Source organism: Protopterus annectens, chromosome 3.part1 (assembly GCF_019279795.1).
Source record: "Protopterus annectens isolate FY-2018-M chromosome 3.part1, PAN1.0, whole genome shotgun sequence".
Taxonomy (NCBI): domain Eukaryota; kingdom Metazoa; phylum Chordata; order Ceratodontiformes; family Protopteridae; genus Protopterus; species Protopterus annectens.
In genome coordinates, this window is record NC_056732.1 from 613,997,551 (window position 1) to 614,017,353 (window position 19,803).

The 19,803-nt window shown below is 41.1% G+C and overlaps 1 protein-coding gene across 3 annotated transcripts in view; it reads left to right on the forward strand.

Annotated features, from left to right (window-relative positions):
• Positions 1-19,803, forward strand: part of CTDP1 (CTD phosphatase subunit 1) — a 2,700,378-nt gene that overhangs the window by 424,156 nt on the left and 2,256,419 nt on the right. For 2 of the 3 annotated variants that reach the window (XM_044066995.1, XM_044066997.1), the window contains exon 2: positions 6,571-6,654. The exons of the other annotated variant lie outside the window; for it this stretch is intronic. In XM_044066995.1, coding sequence (XP_043922930.1) covers positions 6,571-6,654 — 84 coding nt within the window. The remainder of the gene's footprint in view (positions 1-6,570; positions 6,655-19,803) is intronic. 3 annotated transcript variants of the gene reach the window in all.

Below are 19,803 nucleotides of genomic sequence, written 5' to 3' on the forward strand. Positions count from 1 at the left end.
ATGTTGTAGCAGCTCATCTGAGGTTGCTAGGAAATAAGATCTTTCTTTTGCTGACTGGCTTCTAGCTGCATCAATCCAAAAATTGTTTCATCCAGCAGTGGGAGTATTTGCTAAAGCTGTTCACTTCCCTGGGAGTAACAATAAATCTTTCAAGGTCACAACTTCTTCCATTGTGAAGTCTGATTTTTGTACAATATTTCCTTGATACCAGAATTTGTCATATTTTTATGAACCTTTGAAAGGAGGAGGTCTCAAAGTGTGCCGGTCCCCTTTCCTTCCCCATGCAGTGTCCACAGTTTATTGCGCTTGCCCTCATAAGGCAGATAGTCTTGGAACTGCTTTGTTTTACTGATTCCTTAGACCACAGATATTGGCTTTTGGGTGGGAAAGTGACACTTGTGCTTTTTGGAAAATTGGAAAATTTGCTTTTTTAATGTTAATAACCGACAGAAATATAAAAGTCGCCGAAAGGTAATAAAAATAAGGGAAAGGAGAGAAAGACCACACCCTAATGCCAGCCACCTTCTAAAAAAACAAGCGAGGGAGGAGGAAAGAACAATAACCATACTAGATGAACTGTAAAAATTTGAAAAGAATAATCCAAAGTTAACAATAGGTTTATAGACTAAAATTCACTCTCACTGCTTGAGACCGGATCTGCGTCTTGACACGATGGTGGCAAACGAGATCTGCGGAGTTCCGGATGGGACAGATCATTATGGGTAGAGGGAGGAGCTCGAGTTTCGGATCCTAAGTCTTGTAAATGCGGCTGAGTCGGATCCAAGGATTGGATCCTAGGCCCATTTGTGAGGAAGAATGAAAATGGACAGAACAGATGCCAAGTTATGGTAAGTACATAACTTCTAATTAAACATTTCTCTATTTATATACCTCTGGTTTTACAGCATCTGTCAGAGATGCATGACGCGGGTCTTCATTGAGGTGCATGTAGCAGCTGTTTTAATTTTCCATGTTTTAGTTTTTCATTAGGCCAGTCATTGAATATAATGCCCCTTTGGCATGTATTTGTCCAGACAAATGAAACAACTGGAATACCCACAGAGATACCTTACTAAAAGGATACTACAACTAAATATTTTCTACATGGACTGACTCCAAGCCCTGTCACTGTACTCTGGTATCCTGCAGACTGCTAAGAGATGACCTTTGTCTGGTCTGGTATACAAGGCATCCTCCGACTGAGTACTGATGGATTTACTGCACACAAGCAAGTCAGACGACTTCAGAAATACTCAGTCTAGAGAGCTAAACCTCTTCTGCAATGTCAACAGAATGGCTTGGAGGGACAGGTATACCTCGCAGAGGATATTGCTACCGTGGAACAGACTCTCTTTCCACATTAAACAAAGTTCATCCCTGTCCATATTCAAGTGCAACTTAGATCTGTGAATGGGAAACAAAGTTTACCCCAGGACTGCCCCCCATCTCCTTATTACTTATGGACAGAGGCAGCTCTTAAATGCTTTATCCAGTGCATGAGTTACCTCAAATTATCTATGGGGTGATGCCAGGTATTCTCCTTGGGGGTAATTACACATCGGATGGGTAAGGTCAGTCTCTAACCAAATGGGATAGGTTATTTTGAGCACAGAAAGGGAAATTGTCTATGGCTTCTGTGAAAGTTTGCAACACTATTTTATGGGGTACCTTTCTTGTTCATTGCCCTTTGAGACATTTGATTCTTGGGATGTTTATGCCATGTTGAAAAACTTGACCTTATCCTTATTTGAGGAAGTAAATTCAACTGAGTTAAAGTTTCTGTCTTGTAAAACGTTGTTTTTAATGGTAATTACTTATGCAGCAAGTATTTCAGGGCTTCAGGCTGTTTTCAGTCAAACTGTCTCTTAAGAGAAGTTTACTTTCTGGACTGATTTATCCGTTATGCTGAAGGTGGCTTCAAAAGCTAGCAACAACCAGTCTGTTAGTCTGCTTTTTGACTTCCTGGCTTGTATGTGTCAGGGTGAGTGCCTCCTTCATTGGATGTATGTCTATAAGTAAGTTTGGCCTCCCAGGCCAAGGACAACCACAAAGCATTCTTTAGCTATGTCCGCAACCTCAAAGGCAATACACAATTGTGTGCAGAGCTCATTGTAAATGGAGCCACCTGTACTGTGCCAGAAGATATAGCAAACCTTTTGGCTGATCAATTCAGCTCCAGCTTTACCCCTCTCTTCCCTGAACCTTCCCTCAGGAAATATCATCAAATATAACACCCTCAACTGTCACTAGGGAACAGGTCCTTAATGCTCTGTCTAAGACCAAGAACACTGCATCACTAGACCCAGACAGTATCCCAGGATGCCTTCTAAATACCATTAAACACAACCCATCAGGACCTTTGGAAATACTATTTAACTGTAGCCTGCATAAAGGTGGGCCATCTACAGACCCTGGAAACTACAGACCCACAAGTCTCACTAGTCTTGTATGTAAAACCATGGAAAGAATCATCGTGGAGATGATCATTAGAGCTATAGTAAACCTCCAGACACTGGACCCAACCCAGTTTGGTTTCATCAAGGGCAGATCATGCCTACTCAACCTAGTGGACTTCTTTGAGTAGGCCACCAAAGCAATGGATGAGGGCAGAATCATTCACACTGCCTACCTTGACCTGGCCAAGGCATTTTTCACATTACCCCACTCGGGTATTGTTGACAAATTCAGGAGGTTAGGTACAAACTCGTATGTCACCTGGTGTATAGCCAACGGGCTGACAGGAGCCAGGAAGTTAGAATTGGGTAGTCCACCTCTACAAAGAGGCCAGTCACAAGCGGAGTTCCTCAGGGATGAGTCCTTGGACTGCTCCTTTTTGACCAATGTCAGTGGTCTGTGGGTGACTAAATTTGCAGATGATTGCAAATTAGGAGGTGTCATTGAATGTCACACTGATGCAAATGTTCTCCAGGAGGGGCTGACACAGACAAACAACTGGTATCAGAACCATGGACTAAAACTAAATGCCAAGAAATGCATAATTGTATCCTTTCGGAAATCATCCGTCCATGGTAACTATCATATTGAGAGCACACCTCTTAGAGTTGACCCAGTAGTCAGGGACTTGGGGACACACACAGTAATGTAGCTTTTGACAGTCACGTGTCTACAGCGGTGAGGAAATCATTCTATGTTGCTCAACTTATAAACTAGGTATGGCATCTAAGTCCAAGGAAGTCATTGTTCACTGTTTTTGGCTTTCATCAGACCTGTCTTTGAGTACAGTGCCCCCTTAGGTATGTACCTGACCAGGCTTGTCCAACAATTAGGACGTCCACAGAGGTTCCTCACTAAAAGAATACAGGAAGTAAGTAAAATGTCCTATGCAGACCGCCTCAAGGCCCTATTCCTGTATTTTGTCTCCTACATGCTTTTGAGGGGGGATCTATGCCTAGTATACAGGGCATTGTCAGACTCCACTCTGATGGACCTCCTGCATAGCCACAAAACAGACAGCGCCAGAATTACCTGTTCTAAAGGTTTAGACCTTGCCTGTGATATAAATAGGACCTGCTGAAGAGATAGATATGTATCCCAGAAACTACCCAGTGTATGGAACAGGCTCCCTATCCATGTGAAGCAGAGTTCCTCCTTAACCCAATTCAAGTGCAACTTGGACAGTTGGATGGGAAACCGGAAATTCATCCCTGGTTTGGCACCTATGTCTCTAATGGACATAGGTAACCTGTAAATGGTTTATCTCCCAGGCCCATGGTTACATTTACCAAGGGTATCAGAACCTATCAGAGATTTGGGATGCATGGCTAGGCTTAAAAGGGCCGTTGTGGTGGTTAGCCTAGTAAACATCTATGAATCTATGAAAGTATGATGGACAACTCAAGTACTATGTTAAGTAGAACCATATTCCTGTGAAATGGTGACAGGCTCTTTAGTTTCTTTTGCTAGCATATGTTTGGGTCAAAACAGATCCCTTCCCAATAGATGGCCTGTTGTATTTCCTTTTGTTATGACAAGTATGGGAAGTTGCAGCAGGCAGCACCAAAGACAAATTCTGCTCTTTTTTTTTTTTTTCGTGCAGTACCACCTTTGCTGACATCTCTACAGCTGCAGCCTAGTCTTCCTTCAGTATCTTTTCTACACATTACAGGCTGAATGTAATTTCTAGTTTCAAGTCTTTGGAGCTCCTGTTGTTAAGGCGTGTTACGATGGAGTAGCCATCCAGTAGGATTAGCTAGGGACACCGTACAAGTGATTACTGAAGCTGGAGCTTTTCTTACAAGTAAAAAGTTACTGATACTTAACCATAACAGTGTCTTTATTAGAAAATCATCCAGCTTCCATTACAGACCCTTTCTGTAACATACTAGCTCTTCTTTTTTCCTTCTTTCTTTCTGTCTGTGGGACAGATAACCCTCAGCATTTTTTTGCTGGACTCAAAACTGGAGAGAAGTGCTTTACAGAATAGGTCTAGGGTTGACAGCACTGGAAAGTCATTTGATGAGTAGTCTGAACTCCTGTCAAGCCTTAGAAGTTAAAGTTGGACTACCTTCTAACAAATGTATTGTAATGGCAAGCAACCATAAGTCGTTTTAATGACAAATCGTGAAATCTTAAGATGCAGTGTTGGATTCCATTTTGGTAGTACAGCTGCTGTCTGTCAGGCTTCAGTGTTTCTGAACATCTGTAAAGTCAGAAATCTGCTAGGAATTGGTACACTTCTCAGGTACTACGGATTAGATGCTCTTCTTAACACACGGCAGACTTTGAGAGCTGTTCTACAGGGGCTACTTTAGCATCTCCCCACTACATGCGCAAGCTTTTACATGAACTTCCACTAACTTTGGTGAACCTTAACATAGAGTGCTGTTTAGTATACTGCCATTTGATTGACTAACTCATTGTTCACTAGGTTAACCACTACCGGGAAGGCCATTTAGAGAGGAGATCTTTGAGAGAGAGAAAAAGATCCAGAATAATTTAAAAGTCACTTTACCTTGTACGTTTTAACTCCCAGTATGATTTTAAGTTAATAACTGACAGTGATAGCGCATACAACAATGTAAATGATGTAATGCTGCATTGCTGTTTTTGAAGATGGTAGAACAGCTGCACGCCTCATCTTAATAGTATGCTGTTTAGAAAGAGAGCATTGCAGCAATATAGCTTCTCTCCCATCCCCCCACTGTCTGCCTGTAATTTTTGCTGTGTGTATCCTGTTTGTTGAAGTATTCTTTTTTATACCTTATTTTGTAGAGGAGACACATCTGCCAAAATCATAATTAAATCAGTGGGCAGTATGGTGTCCATATGTTTAGGGGTCTGTGTTCATGCATCGAATATGAATTACAGTGAACGGCTTATAATAGAGTGTAAAAGAGCGAAACTTTTAAGTACCAAAAACACTTAACATCGTAAAATAATTCATCGAATGACCATAGTTGGCCAACATTGCAAATGTAATAAACCAAGGTGGGGGCTTCATCCCCCCAACTATATATACCAACTCTGCGATCACACTACAGTGGGGAAAAGGGCAAATTTAAAAAAAAAAAAAAAAAAAAAAGGCTTCCTTCGCTTACCATATGCATTGTGGTACTTTCTGGTTGTTGGCCAACTGTGCAACTATGGTCATTCGATTAATTATTTTAAAATGTTAAATGTTTTTGATACTTAAATATTTTGCTGTTTTACATTTGATTAAAAGCTGTTCTCTGTATTTTGTATTCGATGCACGAGCATAGACCCACATGTTTAGTACTAATTTCTCACTGTGAAGAACCACGGTGCATTAGACATAGTTGGGGAGTTTTGCATTGCATGTGCAAGGCCTACATCAGTAGATACTTTGAAAGACAGAGGAGTACTTGTGCATTTGATTACAGGTACTGATGTGTTTTGCCAAAAAAAGGGTTCAGTGAAAAACAAGCTATACTACATTGTAATTACTGCTGCTGCTGCGCTCTGTCTCACCATGCCTGTATTAAGGTGAGAGTCTCGGTCAGTTATATTTTTCCAGGTATTTCATTCATAAGATTGTAGCATGTCTCATTACTTTTGGGGGGAAGAAATTCTAAATGTTTTCCTGTACCAGATTTATCCTCTAGCCTCTACTTTGGATTTTACATTGCTTCCCATAAGGGAGAGTGGAGTTGCAAATGGCAGGTTTATGGTAAAGGGGTATATTTAATTTTGAAAGGCTAGGTGACGAAAATGCTTTACTTGCAATATGCTATAAATGAAGCTCAGAAAAACTGCTAGAATGCCAGAAATAAAAGTAAAACACATTTGCTGTTAATTTAGTGTTCTTAGTTAATATTCCGATTGAATCAGTTGTTTAATTGTAAATGCGTGGTTCATTTCATTTCTTTCTTGTATCCAAAGGGTGCCACTTGCTTAAACTTGTGTCTTGGCTACTGTCCATGCACCAGAATGTTTGATTGGAGTGTGTTCAGTTTGTTCATTCTTTGATAGCATGGTCCAGGTAGAAGAAATCATCTTGGCTTTGTTATGAAGTGAAGGTATAAGGATATTTGCTCATTTAAGAAGTAAGCCACGACTGACCCTTTTTTTTTTCTTCCTTCAACGTTACAGTGGAGTTTTTGTCAGGCTTCAGGGATGTTGCCATCCAGTCGTCATGAAAGGCATGTGTGCAGAATGTGGCCAAGACCTCACACAGTAAGTATTTTTCTGTATACAGTAGACTCCCTCTTATCCAGTCTCGCTGGGACCGGAATTTAGGCTGGATGAACTAATGGTCGGTTAGTCAGAAAAAGCATACAAAATAATATTTATAGGTTAAAAATCAATTAGAATAACAGGATTTGTATTAGTATGCATTTTCTAATGAATGCCAACTCTTCTCGAAAACAAGAGGAGCAAGCAAGACTTATAAATTATATGGACACGGGTTGTGTGCTTTTAACCTCCTTGAATTGTGATTTCAGTCTGCTTAGAAATTCAGACTGAAAGCTTATCTTTTTGTGCCTCTGTAAGCACTCTTGACCTATTCTCTTGTACAACTTGACTATTCTCTTGTACAGGCCAACTCTTCTCTCTTCCATTACCCTTGTTAAAAAAAAAAAAAAAAAAAAAAAAAAAACTTTATTTTTTATATTATCTGGTTAACCTGCTATGTTGTCATGTGAACTTTTATGCCAATGTATTTTTTTATCTGATTATATTATTGTTTTTATTTCCTATCTTTCTTATGTAACCATTTATGCCTTTTTGTAAAAGTGTACAACTGATGGAGCTTTTCTCCCCGGGCCTCTACTGAAAACGGACATATATCCAGTTGGACTAGCCCGGTCAACAAATGTAAAATAAAAATGTAAAATAAAATAAAATAAATAAAATATGAAGTCTAAAACTCAAATTTATGTCATTATTTAGCCCAGAGGATGCAAAAGTGTTGTTCTTCTCTGTTGCCTTTTACTAGGACTATGGCAGAAATTTGATGGTCAGTTAGAGGAGGCTGGTTAAAGAGAGGCCGGATACGAGGGAATCTTAATTATTTTGTCAATCTATAATTTACTTAATTTACTTATTGTAATTACAGTGTCCCTTCAGTAATAGTTGAAATTGCTGAAACACAAAATATCAGTGCAAGTACTAACATTTTTCAGTGGAGTCTTGCTTGCTCCTCTTGTTTTCGTAAATACGTAATGAAAGTTACATAATGTGATGCAACTCTTGGGCACTCTGATGGACCTTTGTAAGAATGGTCTGTAAGCTGTGCTGTAGCACACAGCAGACACACACTGCAGTGTTTAGTTGGTGGTAAATTATATGGACACGGGTTGTGTGCTTTTAACCTCCTTGAATTGTGATTTCAGTCTGCTTAGAAATTCAGACTGAAAGCTTATCTTTTTGTGCCTCTGTAAGCACTCTTGACCTATATACAACTTGACTATTCTCTTGTACAGGCACAACTCTTGTACCTTTCTGGCTGACCTCTACTTGCACTAAAACTAGCTTATTTACTTTAGAGCATCCATTAATAACTTCTTAAGCATTTGAAAACTTTTTTCCTGTCCACACCTCCATTCCCAAGAAAAAAACATCTTGCTCTAACAGGTTTCTTAGCGAAATTACATTAGATTAGGTACCATAGGTGACATGTATGTAACTAGCAGAAAATAATTATTTTGTCTACCTCTTTAGTGTGGCAGCTGAATATAAGAAGTGTTTTGTTAGTTCTTTCAGAGCGGTCCAACTTGATTTTGGAGACCGTTGCAAGGAATTTTTGAAGGAAAAGTGACATGTGGCAGTGACAGGTTTTGTTGAGCAATATTACTCAATTGAGGCATCATTTTCAATCTTACACGTTTTGTTTTTTTACTTATGTGGTCTAGACCCAAGGGTCCATTTTTAGTTATGACTTTGTTACAAAATATATATGTGTGATCAGGCCACTGATCATAACCATCATACAATGTGTTTGAGATATGAATGCCAAAAAATTTGCTTGAGAAGTGAATCTTTCTTATCCATGTTGAGAACACTGTATGTAGTTATGATCGGAGATCCTATCATAATTATTTGTAGTGCATGGAGATTTATCTTTTACATGTACTATTAACTAGTGATAAAAGATATTATTAACAAAAAAGAAGAAAAGGCGAAGTGTTCTGTTGGCCTTAAAAAGCAGTGGTGAAGTGGTAGATGTCTTATGTTTTCCCTGTGCAAGAGAAACAGTTGCAACCAAAGTACAGGGTGGACATTACAGACAGCAAGCTGAAACAGAAGCTATTATATATCTTGCTGCTGCTGTTTTCTGGTCAGTCCGGTATGCTTTTAGTGCAGAACCAACATTATCATTGCGTAGGGGATGCTTATCAGTTGATCCAAAGTTGTCTGTCTTTATCAATTTCAAACATATGGGTTGTCTGGTTCGACCGGATCAGACCTCAGCACAGACTCTGAAGCTTTCTCAGATCCAGAGCTCTGTTTCCCTACCCATACTTCCCTGGACTGCACCTTAGCTGCTCAGATCTCTTTTGTCGCTTGAAGTTACTGGATCTGTGAAAAAGCTCTCCTCAAAAGCCGTATTGTACCCTTTTTGGATTTCCAGCTAACTTCCTCCTCCTCCTCCTCCTCCTACCGAGTGAGTTTGTGTGCCTCTCTCTTATAGTGTTAGCTTTCAAGTTATATTTAGGTTATAGCAACCTTCCAGTTAGGTGTTTGGTATTTCGTTAACTGTTGTATTAGCTTAGTTTTTCCCTTTTAGCTAAGGTAAAGTAAAAGAAAAAAAAAAAAAATATATATATATATATATATATATATATATATATATATATATGTGTGTGTGTGTGTGTGTGTGTATATATATATATATATATATATATATATATATATATATATATATATGTATATATGTATGTGTGTGTAATATATAATATATACAGGTGTGTGCGCGTGCATGAGTAACTGGTTATTCTTTTTTTAAGATTCTACCAGTTTGCTTTTTCATGGACAGTAAGATGTCTGAATCTTCTGGATTTAAGAAATATTTGGAGTGTGGATGTAAGCTTCCACCCCAGGATCCGTACTCTAAATGTGTTTATTGCTTGAGCGCATCCCATTTAGATGTAGACTATCAGTCTTGTGCTACCTTCAGTGCAAGGGCTGTAGAGACTAGAAGAGACAAATTAGTGCTGAAGGGGCTCCTTCCCAGACAGACGAGGGTGACACCTTCAACTTCCTCCCTTCAAAGAAGGAAGGCAAAACTAAAATTAAAGAACAGTATCAAGAGAAAGAAAAGGACCGAGACATGAAGAAAGAGAAAAAAAAAAAAGATTAAAATGGGAAAACCAGAAAATCCCCATCAAAAATGGCTAAAAAAATGCTCTTCATGACATTTTCACTCTGGCCTGACCCGAAATATTCATGCATATTGGAACTGACAGCTCCTCGGCTCTGATCTCCATTTCCAAGACCTAGTTACCCTCCAGAACCAATGATTCCCAGACTGAACGTCCCTATTCTTCAAGAGAGAAGGTACTCCAGACCACCATCATTGACTTCATTAACTTTGTCATCGAAGTCTGACTGGGCAAATTGTTGCTAAAATGATGAAGTGTTTGAGGAAGCAAATCCAGTTTGGGGTTATCCCTGTACCATCCCCTGGGAAGGTACCAAGTACTGGCCATTGTACCCCTCCACTCATGAATCCTGTACTGTTCCGCTTTTTGGGTCTGGTTTTATTGGATCTGACTGGCACTGGAGTACCTTTATTGACACTGAAGTTGTTAACCACTTTGTTGACCTCTTCCCTGTCTGTTTTCACACTGATGTCATCAGATGGAGAGGAGAAAGTATCTGTACCGATTTCTGAGAGGTTGAGTCCACACCAGGTTCTCTGAGCTGTTTCTCCCTCTTGGCACTTTGGCCCTAGATGGCTTGTATCTGAAATTGACTTTGAGGTCGGGAGCCATCTGTGCTGAGGGTTGCTTTTCATCTTTAGATCAGAATGGATCTTTTTTACCTAGTAATATCTACCCTGTACTTTGGTTACAACTGTTTCTCATACACAGGAATCCCTCTCTGTCAGCATCATACTTCAGTCTTCAAAAGGGTTTTTGCGTGTTCCAAGGCTAAGGTGTCTCCAGCCAGTTCATCTTCATCCATACCCCTGCAGGGATCTGCTTCCTCTCCTCATCATCTTGCTGAACAGGGACAGTCCATTTCAGAGTCTTCAGAGGAAGTCTGCTTTGTCAGTTCCCAGTCTGATTTAGAGCCTTCTGATATTCTCCCCAGAAGGAACTCGCAGGAAATGGGTGTGTAAATAGAAGTACATAGACTCTTCTCCCAAGTTTTTCACAGAAGACAGTGAATTAGAGGAAGGAGAGGATTCTCTTCACTCCCACTCTGAAGATGTCACTGATAAGTCTGTGTTCTTGGAAGCTTTTGGTTCTGGGTTGTACCACCTCTTTATGCTCTTATTGATCTTATGGCTCAGTGGGTTTGGAAGGACCTTGATGTGATGGAACACATCTTCAAGAAAGTGGATCGCATTTAAGCTGCTCCTAAGGACAAGAAGCACTTTGACAAGGGTCCAGCAGTAGATGCTGTGGTGGTAGCAACAGCCACAAGAAAAGAACTGTCTGAAGAGAGTTCATCTGTTCTTCCCCCAACAGAGAGTCGAGTGAGATGGACAGGTTTGGGAAACGGGTTTACACATAACTGACTTTCACTCTTGGATCACTGAATTGTTTGGCTCACCTAATCAGAAAGAGATGACCAAAGAGATCAGAAAAGAACCTCTCCAGGGTATTGCTTGCAGATGTTCAGAAAATTGAGGACTCCCAGCTGTCTACCCTACAATCCACCTCGAATATGGCCATGCACTTGTGCTCCAACACAGTTGATGACATGCCAGAGTGGCAGGCACCAGCATTACCACGCGTTGCCACATCTGGGTACATCTTAGTGACTTTGCAGAAGGCTTTAAGTCATCCTTTGTAAATGCTCCCTGTGATGGCTTAATTCTTTTTGGACATAAGGTTAAAGAGACAATCACCAGGAGTCAACAGGATGGTAAGGCTCTCTCTCTGCAGTGGGAGTCCACTTCTCAAGCCCACAAAGATCTTTCTCTAGAAATCCAAGATCAGGGAGGAAGATGTCGTTCCGTAAATCCGAGTTCTTACCATGACTTCCCAGGCGCAAGTCCCTGATGTTCTACCCAGTCAGTGGAACTCAGCATTTTTGGAAATTTCAAAGCTGCTAAAAATAGTCATCCAACCAGTCCTCCAAGACCAGTTAGAATCCTGGAGTGTATGCCAGGTTCATTTTAGTACCAAAGAAGATAAGATGGGGGGGCGTCTCAGACCCATTTTGGATATCAGTCACCTAAACCAATTTGTGCAATTATCAAAATAATTCTGGATGGTTGCAATTCAGACAACTTTATCTCTACTAAGGAAGGATGATTGGATGTGCACCATAGATACTTACTGTCATAGTAAAGCACTCCAGAAGATTTCTCCTCTTCTGGCTGAGAACTAATCACTATCAGTTCAGAGCCCTGCCTTTTGGTCTTACCACAGCCCCTATGGTGTTCATGGCAGTGGTGGCAGCGCACCTGCTTCTGCTGAGGATTCAAGTTTTCCCATACCTCAGTGATTGGCTCCTAACTACTACCTCCAAGCATCTACTGCTGTACTATCTGGAACAGGTGCAACAATTTTTACTTGACTTAGGGATAACCGTGAAGTTACCAAAGTGTCACATGACTCCAACTCAGCAAATAGAATTTATAGGATGTCACCTATATACCACCCTTCAGATAATTGGCCTACCCCAGTCCAAAGTTTTATTAATTTGTCTCACAGCCATGCATGTACTAAATCATCCATCACCACCAATAAGGTTAGTGCTGCGCTTTTTATGGCAAATGGTGTCCACAATTCTGATGGTTTCTTTAGCCATATACTATATGAGAGAGCTGCAATAGATTTTAACAGTATGGTGGTCTGAGTCCATTCAGTCATAGCATGTAAAGATTTGAATTATCGTTTGCAGACGACACATTGCTAGGTGGGCAATGTTTTCGACAGTAACTGAGGGGTGGTATCTTTTCCACATAGATTTACCAGTAGCGGTAATAATCACAGACTCCTTCCTTTTTGTGTGTGTGTGTGTGTGTGTGTGTGTGTGTGTGTGTGTGTGTGTGTCTGTGTGGGCACTTCAAAGGGAATACGTCCCGAGGTGCATGGTTATCCCTAGAGACCAGTCTTCACAATGGTGTCTTGGAGCTCAGGGCAGTCCTCCTATTATTGCAGGCATTCCAGGATCTCTTTCCTAAGGTTGTGATTTCTGTACAATAGGACAACTTGACAGTGATATGGTACATCAACAAATGGGGGGATCCTGATGTCCTTTTATTCATCTGTTGCAGTATTCATAACATGAGGGTGTTCCCTGATGTAGGCAACCCGACGTTGACCAGTATACAAATGACTTCACTACTGTAGGGTGCATGGTATGTCACACGTGGGCTGCGATTGGATGTTGGTCATAAAAGTGACATACGTGCGCACCATCCTCAGAACTTCTCTGCTGCCAGCTCCGGACACCAGATTCTAATATACCGTCTGACTCTGGTTTGCAAATCTTCATATTTCAGATAAGTGCCCTGTTGGGGAATTCTTTTTTACTTTTGCTACCGTCTTTGGTTAGGGTTCATGCCATCCAAGAGGGGCAAGTGCCAATGTGGACGATAGATTCCACACAAGGATAGCCACCTCCAGTGCCTGTTATGCCTAGGCCCAAACCACAACCATAAAAACTGCTCTATTTGTCAAGTGTTTGCTTCAAAAACTTTAAGTAGATTATCTTCTTAAGTGCTGATTCTCAGGGTAGATGGCTACAAGCTGCTAGCAAAATGTGCTGTGGAGGGAACCTCGAGGCCCGACACAGAGTTGATTTTGAAGCGGAAGGCCAAAAAACAAAGGTATGAACCTTCTACTGCGTGGCTGGATACCAATGTCTCTCTTGAGGTGGAGGACAGCCCAGAGACATGCTCGGTTCACAGCTCAGATCTGCAGGCCGAGCCTGACGTTCAGGCCACCTTGGATCTGAGCATTAGTACATCTGCAGAGGCTGAGCAGGCATCCGTTTCAGATGTCCGAGGGGAACCACAGCTTGTGATTATGGAAGGCCCTAAGGAGATTCCACAGATCTTTGTTAGGGAAGAGGTAGATTCCGACATGGTCCACGTTGGACTCTACTACCCTACAGAAAGCAGACCTGCATGGCAAAAATAAAAAAAAGAAAAAAAAAACATTTGTCTCCACAAAAAGAACCTGCTAGCAATTGGCAGCAACTCACTCAGGGCCTTTTCAATGCACTTACGTCACTTAGGCCTCCTTCCGGTTTTTACAGACCCCACCCAGTACTGTCTCTCCACTTAAAAGTAGTAGGGCAGAGGATACATCTGAGAAAGGCACCTTCAGGGGATGAATCACTGGCTTACTCTTCCACATCCCTTTCCCCCCTGCATTATCCCTCCCCAGAAGAGGAATCAAATGGTACAGACTCACCAATGGAGACCTGCCCTTTGGAGAGACATTAGCCACGATGAGAGACCATTTTAAATGGGATAGCACCAAAGATACCATGAGCTATTACAGGTGGAATCATCTAGCCCATTAGCTATCCCTTCTGTCTTGTCTGCCTTTCTCGATGCTTTTGCCTGTACTTCACAGGCACCAGATTCCCAGCCACCTGCCTCAAAAAGCCAGACTGCTTCTACAAGGTCTCAGAGGACTGCAGGTTTCTCTTCAGATGTCCTTCTGCAGACCCTTCTATAATTTCTTTGGCTTCTGGCAAACCATCAAAATTTGATCCTGGATAGATTAGGCAAAAAAGTTTACACTTCTGCCACTCTAGCATCCAGGGCCATAAATTATCAAACACATATGACCAAATTTGCTTTAAAACTTGTGTCCCAACTTTCACAGATAATTGCAGACTTACTTGACTCAAAAAATTAAAACCTTGGCTACTTCTTTGCTTGGTGCTTCTTCTCAAGTAGCACGCCACTCCATAAAATGCAGCTGTGATGCTGCAGAGGCTTCCACCAGAGCAGCTGCCTCTGGATCAGTGATATGATTTTCTTGGCTAAGACTTCAGCCTTTCACTGAGGATGTAAAAGCCAAACTTGTGTATGCTCCTCTGGACAGTTCTTCCTTGTTTGGACCTGTGGCTGATAACTTCTTCAGATCATTGCAGGAAAAGGGTAAGGAACTGCAGGAAAACTGAAACATATTTTTGTTTCCCCAGTACCGAAGTTACAAGGAAATTGCCCTGCAAAGCATGTGTTTGTGTGTAGACATTCACATCACTCACAACCCAGAACAAAAGAGTGACAGGAGACCACAACAGCTTAGGGCCCCACCAGCAACTCCACCACTTAAGCGACCCTTTCCAGACAAAGCTGTCTTCTCTCTGACTGCTTTCCCCCTCCCACCCACATCCCACTTTCCTAGCACCTTCTCCTATCCCTACCAGCCTGGGAAAGTATAAACCAAGATGCCTGGGTCCTCTGAATTGTTCAAAAAAGGTACTGTATGGTATGGGATCAACTACCCTTCTTCAGGAGCATCCTTCAACCTCCCAGGGAACAACTTGCCTTTTTCCCAGAGGTTGTTAGAGTTATTGAACCAATGGACTATCCAGTGTGTCCCCAATAACCAAATAGGCAAAGGAGTTTATTTCAGATTATTCCTGGTGCCCAGGAAGGAAGGTACCTGGAGACGCATCCTTAACCTGTCCCCTCTCAATGTCTTCCTAAGTGTACCCACTTTCTGCATACTGACCCTCCAGACTGTTTTCACTCATTCTGCCTCACAACGTCATGATTGCCGTGGATATCAAAGATGCATACCTGCAAATTCCCATCCATCCCAACTACAGGAAGTTTTTATGCTTCTCTGTATCGTCATGACGTTTTAAATTCTGTGCCTTGCCCTTTGGGCTTTCTGCTACACCAAGGGATCTTCACCAAATGCCTTGTTGCCATGATTGCCCACTGCAGACTCCAGGAAATGCACGTCTTTCGGCATCTGGACGACTTTTTCCTTTTAGTTACCTCTACAGAGGAGCTAGAATTAAATATTGCCTTTACCATTAATCTTCTACAAAATCTAGAGTTCACCATAAACTTAAAAAAATCAGTTCTTACCCCTTCACTGAATCAAATTTTCCTGGGGTGCAGGATACAAACAGGTTTTATGAGGGTCTCTCTTCCCCCACAGAAGTTACAGGGCTTTTATCTCTTACTTCCAAAACATTCTACTGGTTTACCACATTACAGCCAGAACATGGCATTCACCATTTCCATGCTCCCCTTAACCAAACTCCACATGAGAAAATGGCAATGGTTTCTAAAATCAGACTGGATGCAACAGCAGCACCCCTTAGAATTCTCCATCCCCCTCATCCTCTGTCTTCAGTGGTGAATACATCGTGTCACTCAACTCAGGACTACTCTTACACCCTTCTGCTCCTCATCAAGAGATTTGCACAGACATTTCAGACATAGGTTGGAGAGCAACCTTTGACCACCTGAAAGTACAAGGCATCTGGTTTCCCTCTCAATTGAAGGAACACATCAATGTAAGGGAGATGAGGGTGCTGCTGTTGGCCATACAGATTTTTCCACCCCTTATTCCAACCAGGACGTCTAAAGCTGTTCACAGACAATGACAGTCCTCTGGTATGTGAACAAACAGGATGGGACCAAATTCTATATATTGTGCAGGCTGGCTCTTCAGGCTTTGCAGCTGGCAGTAAAATACCTGGTAACCCTTAGGGCAGTGGACATCCCATCCTGTCAAAATTTTATGGCAGATTACCTTTGCAGGTCCCAAACACCATCCCACAAATGGACGCTTCAAAGGAATGTGTTTCTAGACATTGTCCACAAATGGGGTAATCCTCAAGCAGACCTTTTTTGCCTCCCCTATGAACAGACAACTTCCACAGTTTTGTGCTAGAGAACCCCATCCTGTGGTCTGGAAAGTGGATGCTCTTTCTTTCTCTTGGACGCGAATGTTTCTTTATGCATTCCGTCCCCTTTCCCTCATCCCAAAGGTCCTGTCCAAAAGTCAGTAGGGCAAACCAAAAATATTGCTGGTGACTCCATTCTGGCCAAGACAACACTGGTTCCCTCTCCTCTTGCATTTAGCCAAGGGCAATCACTGCAAGTTACCTTGCAGAGTGGACCTAGTCACAAAAGACAAAGGGACCCTCATCCATCCTCACTTGGCGACTCTCTGTTGACCCTGTGGGTGATAGGGTACCAATTCCTTTCAGACACATTCTCTGAGGACATGCTTATAGTCCTGCAGGAGGCCAGTGTCGCTCATCTTGTGTATATACATTAAGACGATGAGGATGGGTGTCCATTTAAGCAGTTTATTACACACACAAACATATCAGGATGGAGAGTGGTAACAAACTTAACAAATTAAATGAGTGACTACTACACACATACATGCTTACACCTTGGCTGCTCATCACAAAATGGCACTCTTGCTTGCACATGCTCAGTACTTATATGCACGTGCTCAGTGACTGGAATAGCTTTTAAAGGAACATACACACTCTGATCTACATCCTCCCTCTTTGTCATTGTTTATTTGCATCAAATCAAAAAAACAAAATACAACAACTTGGCAAAAAATGGAGTCCAATGGCAATTTTAATTGTAAAAAACAAAATCATAATCGCTTTCGTCCCATTTACAGAGACTTCATCAGATAAAATACATTACCCACAAGAAAGACATCTTTATATACCCTTCCCATAACTTGTTCAATTAGCACCTCAATTGTAACATTCAATCTAAAAAAAAAAAAAAAAAAAGCTGTAAAAAAGAGTCCAGTGCCCTTCATAAACATTCACAATTTCCAATGTATGTGCGAATTTTACTCGCTTTTTATTTGGCATTATAGAGAATATAAAAGTCAACCTTAGAGGTGGTGACTGGAAGAGGTATTTATTGAAGTGTGAGTTAATGTGGCAGTTTAGGTTGTATGCTTGTTTTTTTCCAGGGTTGAATGATCAAGTTTCCCTCAAACCTGAGTAAAATGAGAGGGCAGCTTCCGTTTTGAAGAGGTGACAAAAAATGTTTTCTTAAAACTTGCATTCAGGATGGGTTTATTTATAAAAAGTTTTTAAGGTTGTCTTGGGTGGTTTATTTGAATAATATGTTATGTTTCTAATGAACAACAAAACTTTAGTTTAATATTGTAGGGCACTGTCATTTTAAGATTGAATGTTGCAATTATTGTGCTAATTGAGCAGTTTATGGGAAGGGTATATAAAGATGTCTTGTGAGTAATTGATTTTATCTGATGAAGTCTCTGTAAGTGGGATGAAAGCGCTTATGATTTTGTTTTTTACAATTAAAATTGCCGTTGGACTCCGTTTTTTGCCAAGTTGTGGTATTTTGATTTTTTTTATTTGGTTCGGGTTGCCATACACCACTTTTATTACGTTCATTGTTTATTTGCATGACCAACTAGTCAGTCATATGAGCATGCAAATTATACAAATATATACAAATAACAATCCTGTCCAGTTTGCTGTGTATCTGAGAGTAGGTTTTGAGATACAACCTGACCTTGTAATGTAATAACTAGAACTGGGCTTAGCAACAGGGACAGTCACTGGGGAATGTTCTTCTTGAAGACTTTCAGGGATAGTTTCAGGAACAGGAAAAGACAATGAAATATTCTCTGGAACAGGAACATTAGACAGATCACTCTGAAAGAGTCTTTGTTCCAAGCAAGATGTTGCAACACTGGCTCAGACTTTCTGATTCTGGCTGAATTCCATGCCTTGTGACTCACTGATGTACAATCTTTGTTCATCACACAAATGTTTCACAAGTCCTATCCAGTCACATCCTTTTGCTTTCTGCATCCTCACTATTTCTCCTCCTTTTAATGGATTCAGAGGTTTACTGGTTTTGTCATAGTAGGACTTTTGGGACAAACACTTCTTTAGGAGTTGAGCTTGTACTGCTTTGTTGTTAACACTTGAAACCAACAAATTCTTACTGATTGTTACTGAGTGGCATTGTGGTTCTGGTGTGTCTAGACATTAACTGGCAGGTGAACCAAGAAGATTGTTACAAGGTATTGTTTCTGAGATTAAGCAGATTGAGAAAAACATTAGTATTGTCATGTTTAGATTTTTCCAACAGCCATTTTGCACTTTGAACTTCAAGTTCTGCCAAGCCATTTAACTGTGGGTATTCAGGACTACTCGTAATGTGGACAAAATCCAACTTTTCAGCAAATCTTTTAAACTGCTGAGTTGTAAACTGTGCACATTGTCAGAAATGAGTTTGTGCGGACTATCATGGACAGAAAAATGCCTCTTCAACTTGGCAGTTATATATACTGCAAAAGTTTCACTAGACTTTTGATCCCTTGTGTAAAATAAGTGCCTTTCCATTGTAATATTCGGTTGGGGGTTGCACATTTCTCTAAATTTACATTTTTAGCACTCGGGGGACTTCCCGTGTTTCAGCTGGTGTCACTATATGGCAGTTTTCCCCCTCCCCTGCTTACACAGCTGGGGCATACACAAATGAATGCTCTCTTTCAGTAGTTTCTGAACCAGCTGGATTAAGCAGAATAAATGTCTTTGTACATGCATCTTTCAGAAAAAGCAGCCTGTATGAACAGATCGTACTCTTGCTCAAACACTCTCCAGTTTTCAGCAACATTATTATCAAATACAAGTGGGGCTGGTCTGCAAAATCCTTCTTCCATGCCAACAAATACTCTTGTAATTATATTCAGATGCGCACACACACAGATGTATAAATATAGCAGGTACTCGAAAAAAATATTCAACTGTACAACAATCACTTTGAAAGAGCCGCGGTGGTGCAGCGGTAGCGTTGTTGCCTCACAGCAAGAGGTTCTCCTGTTCGATTCTTGGCTGGAGTGCCTTCTGTGTGGAGTCTGCATGTCCTCCCCGTGGTTGGGTGGTGTTTGAAAGACATGCGTACATGGGCGTGCCTTAGATGAAGGTTGGAAGTCGAGCTGGCACCTCGGCATTCGCGATAATCTACTGCCAATCATTAGCGGATCGGAGTTCCGCTGTGGTGACCCCTAACCGTGAAAAGCCAAAAGACAAACAGACAACAATCTCTTTGAAATTACTGTATTCTGCTAAATCTACTGTAATACTTACTGAACACACTTGCCACCACTTTGCACACCTTGGATATCTCAAATAGCTTTAGTTAATATGAAAAAGAAGCACATAGCAAAAAAATTGTGGTAGTTTTTTTTTTATACA